This window comes from Brassica oleracea, chromosome C6, assembly GCF_000695525.1.
Source record: "Brassica oleracea var. oleracea cultivar TO1000 chromosome C6, BOL, whole genome shotgun sequence".
In the NCBI taxonomy this organism is placed as follows: Eukaryota; Viridiplantae; Streptophyta; class Magnoliopsida; order Brassicales; family Brassicaceae; genus Brassica; species Brassica oleracea.
The window spans coordinates 22698294-22712707 of record NC_027753.1 but is presented as its reverse complement, the minus strand read 5'-3'; the positions used below and the strand labels follow the sequence as shown (position 1 = coordinate 22712707).

Below are 14414 nucleotides of genomic sequence, written 5' to 3'. Positions count from 1 at the left end.
CCACGCCTATCTACCCAATATTCCCTATCTACCCAAATAAGGCAAATTCCCTAAAACCTCTCTAAAGTCTTTTAGAAAACTTCCATCGTGAGATCTCCCTTCTCCAAGATGAATCTCTTCAAGCTTGCTCCTCAAGATATTTTCGTATCAACTTAGCCTTGATCCACAATCCATTCTTCAAGTCGCAATCTTCGTCTTGACTTGTTCATCCGCACATACACTTTTCTGTTGTAGACTCGTCTCCATTCACTGATGTACTTACGTCTGTATCTGAACGTCCATCTGATCTTTGCATCTACATGTTGTTCGATATCATTATGAAGAATTCACAAAAATGTTATATGTGGATACCAAATATTAGCGCATTTTATGCAAAAAAAAGCTTCTTGGAACAATCACCATTCGGAATAGAAAAATCTACAAGTCACAAAGAAACATCACAATACTTTTTGGAAATAAAAAAAAGATAGATAGGCAAGAGTTATTTTTATAGAAGATATACAACAGATGTTGCTAGTTGATTACTAACTAAACCCTATGAACAAGGAGGATGACATAAAATTGGAGGTGAGCTCGACAAAGTGCGTTTTAGTGATAAGTAGGTTCACTTCTTAATGATATCAATGATCGAATTCACGGTTTGGATAAGAGCCAGAATCAATATACACGCAGCAGCTATGGTTGCTGTCCCTCTCCACAGATTGCTGAAATACACGCGCTTGAGGATGGAGCGTGACTTGTTATAACTGTTATCGTAGTATTCGATGACATTTTTTGCGATTTCACCATAAGAAGAGCCAAGATCCATGACTCCCAAACCGAACTTGTTCACCATCGTAGAGACTGCACCATGGTGCCCAAGCCAATTCTTTATGATCCCTTGTAGTAAAAACAACAACCAAAAGCATTACAAATACAGACAAATTAAAGGATGGGTCAGCGGCTACCGACTAATCTTCCTAGATGCGGATTCTGAAGTTTTTTAATCGGAGGTATTATCATGACATAGATATTTTTATAGAGTTTAAATTAATTATTAAAAAAATGATGTGTGTATGTAGCCAATACCACCGAAAACACTACACTGCATTTAAGCCAGTACCGCCAAAAACATCTCACTCACTATGTATAATGTTTCAACGTCCATCTCATTTTCAAAACTCATTTCATTTGCAACCAGAGATGCCAAAATGAGCTAGCTCGCTCAACTCAGCTTATAGTGATCTCGGTTCTTTCCTCATTTATTAAATGATCTTTAATATGTAAATTCGAACTCAGATCATCTAAAACATAAATTAAATGAACTAACTCGTGATCTAAAATAAAATAATAATTATAAAATAAAATAAAATAGTTATAAAATAGCTTCTATAATATTGTTCAAAATTCAAATATTAAAAATCTAAAACATAAAAATTAAATACTAAATAAAAACCAACACATGACAAAAATAAATAGAGAACAGTATAGTTTCTTTTTTGATAGGGTTAACATGGATTTATATAGAAGATTTTGATAATTCCTAAACAATATAGTTTTTTTTTCTTCGAAAAGTTATAGATAACTTTTAAAATTTTAATTTACAAATTACTTATACGTATGTCTTACATTTTAATTTTAGAAGATAAATATGATTAATATAGAAATTATCCTATAAGAAGATTTAGTTTGACATTTTAATTTTAGAAGATAAATATATAAATTATCTCATTTTTACATAAAAATAGAAGTTATCCAAATATATATATATTTTAATTGAAAGTATAAAAATGAACAAGTTCATCAGCTAGCTCATGTTCATTAAATGTCATTCATATAACTCATGATCTAATTTAAATTCGATCATTAAACTCATTTATTCAATGAGCTTAAAATATAGAGATCGTACTCATAAAAAAACGAGCTGAGCTGAGTCAGCTCATGAGCTATAGCTCATTTTGACACCCCTATCTGTAACGCCTTATTTTTTAACATTTCAAATCATCTTTTTACTGTTTCATCTAATTATTCAACATCCACTTCATTGTTAACCTACACAATAATTTGTTTTATAAAATTTAACATTCTACCCAACATATTTAATTTTTATTATTATCTTTTAAAATATAATAACTACATATTAAAAATATTTTTGATAGTAACTTCCCTATAAATTAAAATAACATAATTCTAATATTTTTTTATTTTATTTATACACTTACGTTCTTAATTTTTTAAAATAATACTAAAACTAATATTATTAAAATAACTAAAATTAAAAACATCTTCATTTTTAAGTTAGATAATTATCTACTTTAATTTTTAAAATATTAAACTTAATATTATTAAAAAAAATAAAATTAAAAAAATTAAATACAAATGATACAAACACACAAATGAAATGAAAGTAGTCTCTCTTAAAAACATTAAAATATTTTATTATAACGAAAAATGACATTTTTGTGTATCCAAATAAAATTAAAGTACTCTCTAGTCATAGATCATAAAAATCATGAATTTTGATACTATTATTTTTTTTCTTAAAGTTTTGTTATACAATAATTGTGTTTGGATTATTGGGTGGGAATAAAAAAAAATTTTTGAACAACCAATCAAGTTAGACCGCATGGCTAAATTGGGCCAGCAAAAAATTCAACCGTTGAAGCTTTACAACTCGGCAGAAGCCACATAGATATGTTCCAAATTTTCAACATTTTCATTGTTGAATATTCGACACTCCATTGTGGGTGGTCTTAAATGCATTTCAAAGATGATAATACTATTTGAGACCGTTCTTTCCTTTATTATTTCTTTTTTGATTTAAACATAAACTAGATTTTGATCCGTACTTTGCAAGCACAAAATATTTTATGATGAAAAGTTTCAATAATAACTTAAAATATTTTGTTAATTTGTAAGAATTTTGTGTATTTAAAATATTTTTGCATTTAAATTTGATATGAACCCGCAGTCAAACAGGTTAATCCGGTGATCCGATAATTCAGTTTAGATTCTTAAAAATAAGACCAGTAAAACTAGAGACTAACCGATATGTAATCCAATTTGATTTAGATTATTATAGGTTCACAATTTGTCACCTTTTAATTCAAATTTTAAGTTTCATTGTTTTGCACATTTATGAAATTACGACTTTTCTACAAAATTTTGATAGAGAAAATGATAGATATAAAATAATTAAGAATTATAAATATGGCTTGATCATATTATTCCTTTTTATAGTGTAATTAATTCTATTATAATTGTTTTGTGTAATTTATCTTGTTAATATTTTTTTTATATTATAATCTGTTTAAATTTGTTGTTAACAATTATTGTTAAGCATTTTTCTTTAGATAACTTATATTTTAAACATTTTTCATAAATGCTTTTGTTATTATATTTATTGTACAATGTATAACGTTTATATTTTTTATGGAATGACTATTATTAAATCATTATGTTACTTAAATAAATCATATAACTATTATTTAGAAAATATAAATAAATTAATCCGTTTATTTAACTGATATTATTGATTGAAATATTTTTGTAGTATTTAAAACATGTAAGAATAAGTTTTATTTATTTTCATTGTTTTATAAATTATTTGAATTTTTCAATTATTTAATTTATCTAAATAATTTTAAAGAAAATTGTTAGAAATTATTAAAAAGATGAGATCTAATATTTTATATTGTTTAGACACAAGATTAATAATAGTGTTGTTTGGAAACATGGATAGTAATATAAAGAAAGAAATATTATTGATTTAATGTAGGTTTAGCTATAAAGTAGAAATGTGTATTCAATTTCAAAACTTATAAAATAAAAGTTAGGTCTAATACAATATTTCTGTTTTAATAAGATAGACAAGGATAAGATCTGCACCTCGCGGAGAGTGAATTTATATGAAAATTATTTAAGAAATATCGTACGAAAAAATAAAATTTATATTCTTGATCGAATTAATATTTTTGTCCTTTAAACAATTTTTTAAAAACTTTTTGGTTAATTACATAAATTGTTTATTAATGAACTGATCCCATTTTTAAAAATATTTTAGGTAAAAAAATCACTTATCGCATAAGAACCTAACGTTTAGGCAAAAGAATCTAAGGTCTACTATTTGGTTACAATGAAACTATGTCAGCTCGGTTTTATATCATGATTTAGAAATTTAAAAGTTAATTATGGTTATGAGAAGTTTACGTTCACGTGTCACAATCCTATCTATCTTAATATTTTTCTCATTTTTGTGTCGCTTTTTTCATTTTGGCCTGAGATTTAGAAAATGTTTAAGATTTAAAATTATTAAACAGATACATACTTATGTTAAGATTTGAGCCTTGTGCATAATGATTTTTTTTATATTTATTACTTATTTTATGTTTTTCTGCATATTATGAAATAATAAAATAATAATTATATATTAAATAAGTAAGAAATCAGTTACTGTTACGTAATAAATTGGCATGCACATATAAATCAAACGACCGCTATTGTTTGTTCGCAATCATTTTAGGGTAAATAAATCAAAACAATCAATCTTATCTATCGTATATGATATGTAATTAAATTTAAATGATATTAACATAGATATATAATATAATTTTAATATGAATATTTATTAAATGAGGTTTCTACTCATATGATTTTATGATTATTTGCATATTTGTGTAACAAAATTTTACACCAATGATTTTTTTTAATGTTGAATGTTTAGTGGTTTCAATAATTTATAATTATTTAAAAAAACAATGAATATTTCAAATTAAAATATTAAATTTTCAATACATGTTCAACGAAGATATCAAAATATAAGTATGTATTTTCATATGATGTATAGTTTAACTTAAACGATATGGAATATGTATATATATATATATATATATATATATATATTATATATATATATATATTAACAGAAATACCTATTAAAATAAAATTATTTATTAATATGATTTTATAATCATTGTATCTTGTTATAGAAAAAAATTTAAACTTTGATCACAAAAGTTTATGTGAGACTTTTAACAGTTTTGTGAAATGCCTGAACTTGGAGCTCTCTTTGAGCTTCTTCTTGTGGTCAAGTTGAAAGTAGAAGATAATAAGTGCACGCATTGTCATGCTCGGGTCCAGTATTTTGATGATTGGATCAAAGAGTTTTTCAAGGATGAAGTAAGGAAGTTGGTTTTCGAGCAGAATAAGATCTCTCTTGATAGTGTTTTCAAGACAAGGCTCGTCCATCAGAGGATCCCCTATTCTCTCTGGTCCTTTTAAGTTAAACCTTAACATGAGCTCTATTATGAAAATAGAGTCATGCAGTATCATCTCCACAAAGTCTGGAGAGTCAATCCAGGCCGTTGATTCTGAGTAGCTTGCCCTGATCATATCTTCGTCTTCCTTGATTTTTCTCTTGAGTTCTTCAACAACTTTGTTCCCTTCAACTCTTTTAGCGAACTTCGCTAGGTAAATCTTCTTATGCTCCTCTGTGTTTAAGTATCCCAATGACTTTGCCTTGGTGATATCTCCTCGAGACTTACGAGCTTGAAATATTAAAGAACGGTGAAGTGGTCCAATAAGGACCAGCTGAGGAGTGTATGCTTTTGGGTTTACTTCACGTAGACAGTCTGGCACTCTGAAGATACAACAAAGATCTGGATTGGTAGGAAACCGCCACATCCCAGGAACGGGTGTGCTCAACTCATCGGTTGTGCCCGATTCAAGATCCAACGTTCGGTCCATTTCGTTAGGACTGGATGTTCCAACCTTGCCTGGAGTTTCTGAATCGTGGCTCAGAACTGGAGATGTTGAGTAATCCATGGGAGTAAAAACTAAGGAGGAGAAAGAAGAAATGACGACTATTTTTTTTTTTTGTAAATTTAACTTATAAAGAAAGATGGAGAAGGAGGAGATGATGTTTATCTTCAATCACATTTGCTTAATGATCCGATTAAATAAGAAGGAATCGGTTCCAACCGGAATCATATCCCTAGTTGGTTAAGATGTAAGTACATTACACTTTTTTACAGTATAGGTACATCAATTAATTATAGTATTCATAATTACCTCAACGAGGAAGGTTTTAGATGCAGCTTTAAAAAACCTACATTTCACGAATAGTATCATTTGTATAAAAAGGTCATGTTATAGCATTTTATTTGTTTTCTAACCATTATTAAAAAGTAATATATTATTATTTGTTCTTATTACAATTTAATCAGTATATTTACTTGATTCGTAAAAATGTAAGCTAAATATGGAGTAAATATTTTATGGCCGAAGGTTTCACTCTAGTGCTATTCAGTCAGAACTTTTTTTATATGAGTATAAAAATTCTATTGGCACGTTTGATCAGTAAACACAGCGGATGCAAACAACGAAAGGCAGAACTCCATTATTGGCTTCTAGAGACTCAAACCATCAATCATAATAAAAGCCACAATGCTTTTTACCAAAAAAGGCATAATGTTTATTTGTTTTTAATGCTATTCAGTCAGAAAACCTTTATTTCTTATAAATATAAAAATTCTGTTTGACACGTTTTGATCAGTAAACACAGCGGATGCAAACAACTAAAGGCAGAAACTCCATTATTGGCTTCTAGAGATTCAAACCCGTGACACCAGTCACTTTCAAAATAAATAAATAAATAATAGTTTCTGAAATTTCTATTTATAAATACTTGAAAATCAACGTCCAACTAGATAAAATAATTATCCAAAATATAAATAAAAACATAAATCCAAAAGTCTGAAAGTTCAAAAAAATATAAATAAGTCTGAAACGTCTAAAGTCTAAAGGCCCAAAACCGAATAGTCCAAAAGCACTGAACTGATGTAATCACTCCTACTCGTTAGTCTCAACCGAAAAGGGAGAAAGAAAAAAGGGTGAGCAACAAATGAGTCATTTAGTGAGGTATGAGACGCTAAACCGCAAACCACTGACTCAGTTCATAGCACTACAACTATGTAAGCCTAGCTCTAGAATGAAACAATCACGGTGCCTAGCTATTACACCACACAGAACAATGATGGAACATGAATTTTACCCACTTTTAATCATGGTTTATAAGTATTTTAATAACTAACTACTACGATATAGAGTCTATTTAGAGTGTTTATAGGTTCAGGAATGATTTGGAGGAAAGTGGTGATTTTGATGTCTTTTAGAGCCTTTTGAGTACAGAGCTGCACAGACGTATCAGATATCTAGCTATGGATGGAGACCTTCCCACCGTTAGATTGAGCCCATCTTTTGACACAAGATAGAGATTTGAGTTAGCTTTCCAATGCCACCGGTTGAGGTCAATCAGCATCATGTAACAGAAGTTATGACCTTTTTACTGAAGAGTGGTCAATATGCCACGCGAGAGAAAGCTGTCGAGGAAATGAAGGACCGTTGATCGATGAAACAGTCTTGGTGTCGATCGACGGTGATGACAGAATATGGCCGAGCATATTTTATGACCGTCTGAAGCCCAGAAGCAACCACAAATTACAAGAATACCCATGTACGACCAGAAACTCTATTTATGTGATTTCTAAGCCATTGTTGTCGGCGACGCTATCTAAGCTTTCTTTTATTCTTGTTCTAGGTTAGGAGAGAAAGGAGGAACTCCTTTGGTTTTATCATTCCTTTTATCTATTCTATTATATCTATTCATCTATGATTTATGTGATAAACTTCATGTCTGAATAGATCCGCCTGTTAGGTTTAGGGCTCAGATAGTCATGAGGGATTAGCCCCAACTATAGATTGCTAAGTTATGATATTCATCTTTAGGATTGTCATTAATGTCTGTTTCTAGATTAGCTACGTAAGAACTTTCCCTAGGAGTTGTAGACATAAGCAATAGCTTGCATCTCACCCTGAATTCATCTTAACTGAGCTAAGATTGCTAGAATAGGTGAGAGTTGATCTAGGAAGCTTAGTGAGCATATTCAATCCGCGCATTAACGCTTGACCAAGAGTGTCGATCGATATTCCAATAAAAAAATCGGTCGACGTTTCAACAAGTGTATCGATCGATATTCCTATAGAATAATCGATCGACACTGGTCAATAGACAAACTTAGAAAGCGAAAGCCTAATGTTTTGTTATTAAGTGTTGAGCTTTACAATATCATGCATACAACTTGTTAGGCATCTGTAGGATTATAATCTTGATTGCCTGAATAGAAATTCTAAGTCTAGCAAACCATTCTTCCACCAAAACCCCAATCAAATTAATCGCGCAATTGTCTTTCTCACAAACTTGCAACTTTACATTTAATCATTAAATCAACCTAGCTAAATCAATCTGATTAGATTTATTTGGTTCCCTAACTCCGTGTGAATTCGATCCCTAAGTAGTACAACTCGACCTCTTATTTGAGAGAGTATAAATCACTCTTTAGGGTAATTTGAGTGATATCAAATTTGGCGCCGTTGTCGGGGAGCTTTGATCGCCATAAGATCTTGTCTAGTTAGATTTAGTATAGGTTTTACTACTGTTAAAAAAAAACTGATAATTTTTTTTTTGTGTTTCAGGTACATGCATATGAGTACTAGAAGCAACAAGGGGATATGACTCTTACTAGTAGAGCCACTGGATCTGGAACGCATGATCCATAAGTCTAAGAGGGCAGTTGACACCCTCTAAGCAGCGATTGGCAGAGTAGAAATCCAAACATCGATTGACACTGTTCACCCAACGTCGATCGACACTGTTCACCCGACGTCGATCGACACTGTTTAACCGACGTCGATCGACACTGTTTAACCTGTGTCTTCCTCACCAAGATCCCAGAAACCACATCGAAGAGCTTGAGGATCTTGTGTCAAGGAGTGAACAGAATGAAGTGTCTGAATACCACATGCTCTGCAAGATCTTCCCCTATTATATCTCTGGGGATGCATTCAGCTGGTTCAGTCAACAATAGGCAGGATCTCTAACCAGTTGGGAGGACATTGAAATAGCCTTCCTTTCCTAATTTATTGATGATGCTGAAGCAACTCAAGAAAAGAAGAAGAATGATAAGTGGGACAGGCTTGTTAAAAGTTGGCAAATAAAGAGGGAAGATCAGATTTCGAGAACGTTGCTCGACTAAATTATGGTAGAGGGTAATAAACAACACAGATCTGAAGAGCTCAACAGAGCAAAAGAAGCTGAGACTGGTTATCCGACCTCAGCATCGATCGACACCAGCACCGTAACACTGATCAATGGTACGACCTCAATGTCTACCGACGGAAAAACTTCAACGTCTACCGCCGGCAGGACTTCAACGTCTACCGACAACAGGACTTCAACGTCTACTGACAGCAAGACTTCAACGTCTATCTACGGCATGACTTCAATGTCTACCGACGGTACGACCTCAACGTCGACCGACGACAAGACTTCAACATCGATCGACGACTCGACACAGAAGAGCACCGATGTATCAAGTTGTGATCTTATCCCAGATGTAGACAGAGAGATCACTATGGAAGATTTCTTGGAGCTAGAGGATGAGGCACAACCTGAGAATCTGGATCACAACTTGGAGAAGAAGCTTGATGACCATCAGCACACTTCAGAAAAGGATCTGGAAACTTCACCAGAGGCTAGCATCGATCGACATCATCCACCCGACATCGATCGATACCCACCCGATTGCATCGATCGACACCTACGTGATGATATCGATCAACACCCGGGGTTGGATTAGCTTTTAGGATATATAGTTGAGGAGGAACTGATTGAGGAAAGGATGTACCTGTCTAAGGCCTCACACCTTGCTGTCCCTAAACATCAGAGACCCCCTATCTGGATGGAAGAAGCTGCTGGGTTTTACAAAAGGGTGAAGAGGATACATGATCATATGAAGATTGTGGTTTCATGCGCTGTATTTGAAGCTGAATCTCCTATTCCACCGGGTAGAAGTATGCAGTTCAGTTCTTACAATGAGGTAATGGATGATCATCAGCACGTAGAAGCTTCTCAGAGAGGGTTGTGATTTAGAGATGAAGTCGATAAGGGCTCAGCAGAAGCAGCATCGATCGACACCGACCGGATACCATCGAACGACATCAACAAGCCGGCATCGATCGACGCTACCACTTCTCCATCGATCGACACTGAACTTGTATCAGAGTAGAAGGAGTTTGATGTGTGTGGAAATCTTAGGGATGGAGATACCACCACGCGATCAGACAAGTCTGGGGGAAAGAAGTGGAGGAATTGGAAGAAGAGATAAAGGATCAAGGACGGTCCTCAGGTATCATTGATCCCTCACTTCTCATATGGTGTCAGGAAATCCAGAGTGCGCAGCATATGCTTCTCACAGCCATTTGCAAAGATTCGAGCACTCCTTATTGCTGAGATGATAGACAAAGGAGAAGAGTCTATGGAGGAGGATTTCACACAAGAATGATAAACCTTCAGAGAGCTGACATTGAGACTTGTTTTGGAGCATGTTCTCATTCTCATCCGCACTAAATCAGATCTCCAAAGTCAAACTAAATGACTATAACAAAACGCTGAGTGGGAGGCAACCCACTATTAGGTAATTTCACTTAGTTTATGTTAGATTGTTACTGATTTTTGTTTAATTTTTATGCAGGTAAAAAAAATGTGAACAGTAACGACGGTACTTTAGCAGCTCCGAGCGACACTGTAGCAAGAAAATCGAGCGACACTGTAGCAGAAAATCGAGAGTTATTGTAGCTATGATACTGTAGCAATCATTGTTCATTAAAAAAAACATTTAGATAATTGCTTTTATTATTTATTTATTACTGACTTTTAGTGTTTTATTTATGTTAGGTAAAAGAAAATAGATACGGGGAATACGAGTTCTGCACCAGCATCAATAGACAACCGACCGGTGTCGCTCGACAGAGCATCAAAAGTATCGATCGCCACTTAACTATGTTGATCAATACTCACATCATTGGCAGGTATACTCGCGAAACCTTGTTAAATGTAGTACTTAATTATGGTTTATTTTTCCCGCCAATCTTAGATTGTTATAACACTGGAAATGCGTTGTTTAAGTCTGTGGGAGGTTCTACTAATATTGTGTTTTAGTTAACTATTTAAAAAAAAAAATCCGAGTAGACGATTCCTCAGCACATCGACCGATGAGACTAGCTCGATATCGATCGACAGCACTTTAGATCCAACGATCGATTGTGTATTCATTGTGTCGATTGATTGCTCTAACCAGATATTTTGGAAATTCAGTATCCCGGTATGGTTGGGCTGCGGTGTACTGTATTCTGTTGTGATTGGTATGACAACACTCCAGATCAAGGGGTGAAAACTGATGCATTTGGTGTTACATCGGTTCATTCGCGAAGGAAGCTTCAATATTATGATCCTTTCATTCTCGCTTCTCAAGCAGATCAGGTATTCCAATATATTTATTTAAATATTAATGGTTTAACAATATGTATATTTCTCATTTAACATATTACTAATACCTTTATTTTTATTTATAGGTTTGCTACATCAGTTACCCGCGGATTACGTACAAAGATGATTATTGGATCGTTGTAATGTCAATCAACCCAAGAGGACGAGTTGATGGAAGTTCTGATAGTGATCCATTACAACCAAACTCTACCAGCAACGTGAGCCCAGTTGAAGATTTAGAAGATGTTGAACTCGTTGTCTATTTTACGCAGTTTGGAGATGATTCTGTTGTGCACTCGGAGTCAGAGGCTGGAGTTGGAGAGTTTGACGAAGATTCTGAAAATTCCGAAGATTCTACAGATTCTGAGTGATTTATTGGAGTTATTTTTATAAGTTATTGGAGTTTTTTTAATAAGTTGTTGGAGTTATATATATAAGTTATTGAAATTTTATAAAAGTTGTTGGAGTTTTTTAATAAGTTGTTGGAGTTATTTTTATAAGTTGTTGGAGTTATTTTTATAAGTTACAAAAGTTTTTAAATAAGTTGTTGGAGTCCCATTTTAAAATAAAAAAAATTAGAATAAAAATGAAATTCGTCGGAATTTCGTCAAAATATTCCCACGAAATTCCGACAGACTATTATAATTTTGGGGTTTCGATAGGGGTTTTAAGGTCTTCGGAAGTCCATCGGAGACACACCTCTTATGGGGCATGTGTCGCAATATTACTGGGGGGATTGGTGGTATCGGGGTTTCGACCGAGTTTCTTTTTTTTCTGTTTTCTCTTTTAGTTCGTATTCTATCTCTCGCGAAAAGCGATGACGATTTGAATGGCGATTCTCTCTTCTCGGTGGCTCTCGTCAACGAAACGGCGACGACTCTATCGGTGGGTCTCGGCGACGAAGGGAAACGGATACCTTTCTGTCGGTGGCTCTCGTCGACGAAACGGCGACGGCTCTCTCGGTGGGTCTGGGCGATGAAAGGAAACGGAGACCTTTCTATCGGTGGCTCTCATCGACCAAAGAAAATGCCTACCTCTCTCTCTATCGGTGGCTCTCTGAGACGGGTAACAACGGCGTCCCTTGCGGCTGAGGCGAATCAAAAAGGTAACGTTGAGGCTCTTATATGTTTATGTTTCAATCTTTCAAGTTTGCATGTCTTAGATTTTTCTTCGTGAATCTTTCAAAATACATCTCTGATTTGTTTGATTAGGTATAAGATCGAGGAAGTGAAGATACAGGCTTGGGAGAATCATGAAAAGAGAAAGCCCGAGATGGAGATGAAAAAAATGGAGGTATGATTCTCAATCAAAATACTTCATGGACCTGTTTAAACAGTTTTGGTGTTGGTTTGGATTGAATACTTAATCGATTAGGTTCTTTGAAAATTAATAAATATCTTTAAATTGTTTTGAAGTTTGAATTGAAAGTGTGATTTTGTTTGGATAAGACCTCTAACTTTACTCTTGTACTTAACGACTTTACTCTTGTTTGAAAGCGTTTCTAATGATTCTTCATTTGTTTTCTTTGTTTGTGTCGCTACATGGATGGATCAAGAGGCATGATACTGGCATGATCCAGGATTGATCAAGAGACATAAAGTGGGCACAAAACCTGTCTCTTTGTCAGAAAAAACCGCCACGATCGTAAAAGTACTTTCTCTTTGATCTTTCTAGATGTATAAACATTTCTCTTTGCTTTGTGAATGTGAATGCGATTTTAATTATAGTTTGAAATGTGATTGTGATTCAAGATTACGAACGTTACTGAATTTAATTTGTGTTTACTCTTGTTTGGTAATAAATACAGTTTATGGTTAGACTGAAATGAATGCTCTTAGATAAATGTCATCTCGGTTATGGTTGGTTGTGATCAATGCTTGATCCTTCTCTTCAATCTATAAACCGTGTGATTATCTTCCCTCTTTCTCACCTTTCTTCTTTTCTTTATCTCTTCCTTGTTCAAACCGTGTTCTTTTTTGAGCGTCCTCCTAATATGGATTCTTATCCATCCACTAGAACTAGCAAGTTTGTTGAACTACTTAATAGTCAACAAACTGTTTCCTTTGGTAACTTTGAAGATAGTGTTGAACTATCTCCATCACAAGTTTCATTTCGAGGCAGTGTAGGAACCGAAGCTTCAAAATTTTATGGAGACAGTGTTGCAGAGCGTAGAGAACAACGGATCCTGATCAGCTCGTGGTTAAACACGAACAAGGATCCTGTGGTTGGAAACGAGCAAAAATTCACGGGTTTTTGGAAAAGGATTGCTGCTTACTTTGCGGCAAGTCCTCTGGTTTCTGGCTGCGAAGAGAGAGAGGCAGCCCACTGCAAGCAACGATGGCATAGGATCAATGACCTCGTCTCCAAGTTCTGTGGAGCTTATGAAGCGGCTATTAGAGAAAAAAACTAGCGGCCAGAATGAGAACTGATAGACCATGGATTTGACCCATTTCCGTCTATGGTTTAAATGTGTTTTTACTATCTATTATTATATTATATAGTCTATTTATTATATTTATAAGATCAGAAGTGATTTGGAGATAAGTGATGATTTTGGAGCATTTTAGAGATATTTAGAGAGCAAGCACCCGAGATGACCATCGAGCTCGACCATCGGTCGATATTGGAAGAGGAATATCGATCGATGTTCACACCTGAACATCGATCGACAGTGAAGCGCACAGAAAGCCCGTTTGGTCACAGCCAACTTGAAGCCCAAGTCTTCACCAATTTACAAGATTACCCCTGACGAGTTTTAACCTAATTATGTAAGCCTTACCACCATGTTAGTGGCAAAGTGTGCTTTTCTGCATTTTTAGTTTTATTACTTTCAGCAAAAGGTTTTAGGATTGTGATAGATTGAAGAGAAGATCCAAAGTTATAATTTGTGATTGGAACGCCATTAATATCTATTTTACTATTCTATGAAGTTTTCTAACCTAATTGCTTTCATGAATTGCTTGACCATGTCTGAGTAGTTCCACTGTTAGATTTAGGGTTTAAATAGGTTATGAGGGATTAGCCCCAACTATAGATTGCTGAGTTGTGGTAA

General features: G+C 33.9%; 1 protein-coding gene across 1 annotated transcript in view; it reads right to left on the bottom strand.

Annotated features, from left to right (window-relative positions):
• Positions 1-385: 385 nt before the first annotated feature.
• Positions 386-14414, bottom strand: part of LOC106297759 (UPF0481 protein At3g47200-like) — a 29267-nt gene continuing 15238 nt past the window's right edge. The window contains exon 3 of the mRNA XM_013733935.1: positions 386-879. Within this exon, the coding sequence (XP_013589389.1) occupies positions 605-879 (275 nt within the window). The 3' untranslated portion in view covers positions 386-604. The remainder of the gene's footprint in view (positions 880-14414) is intronic.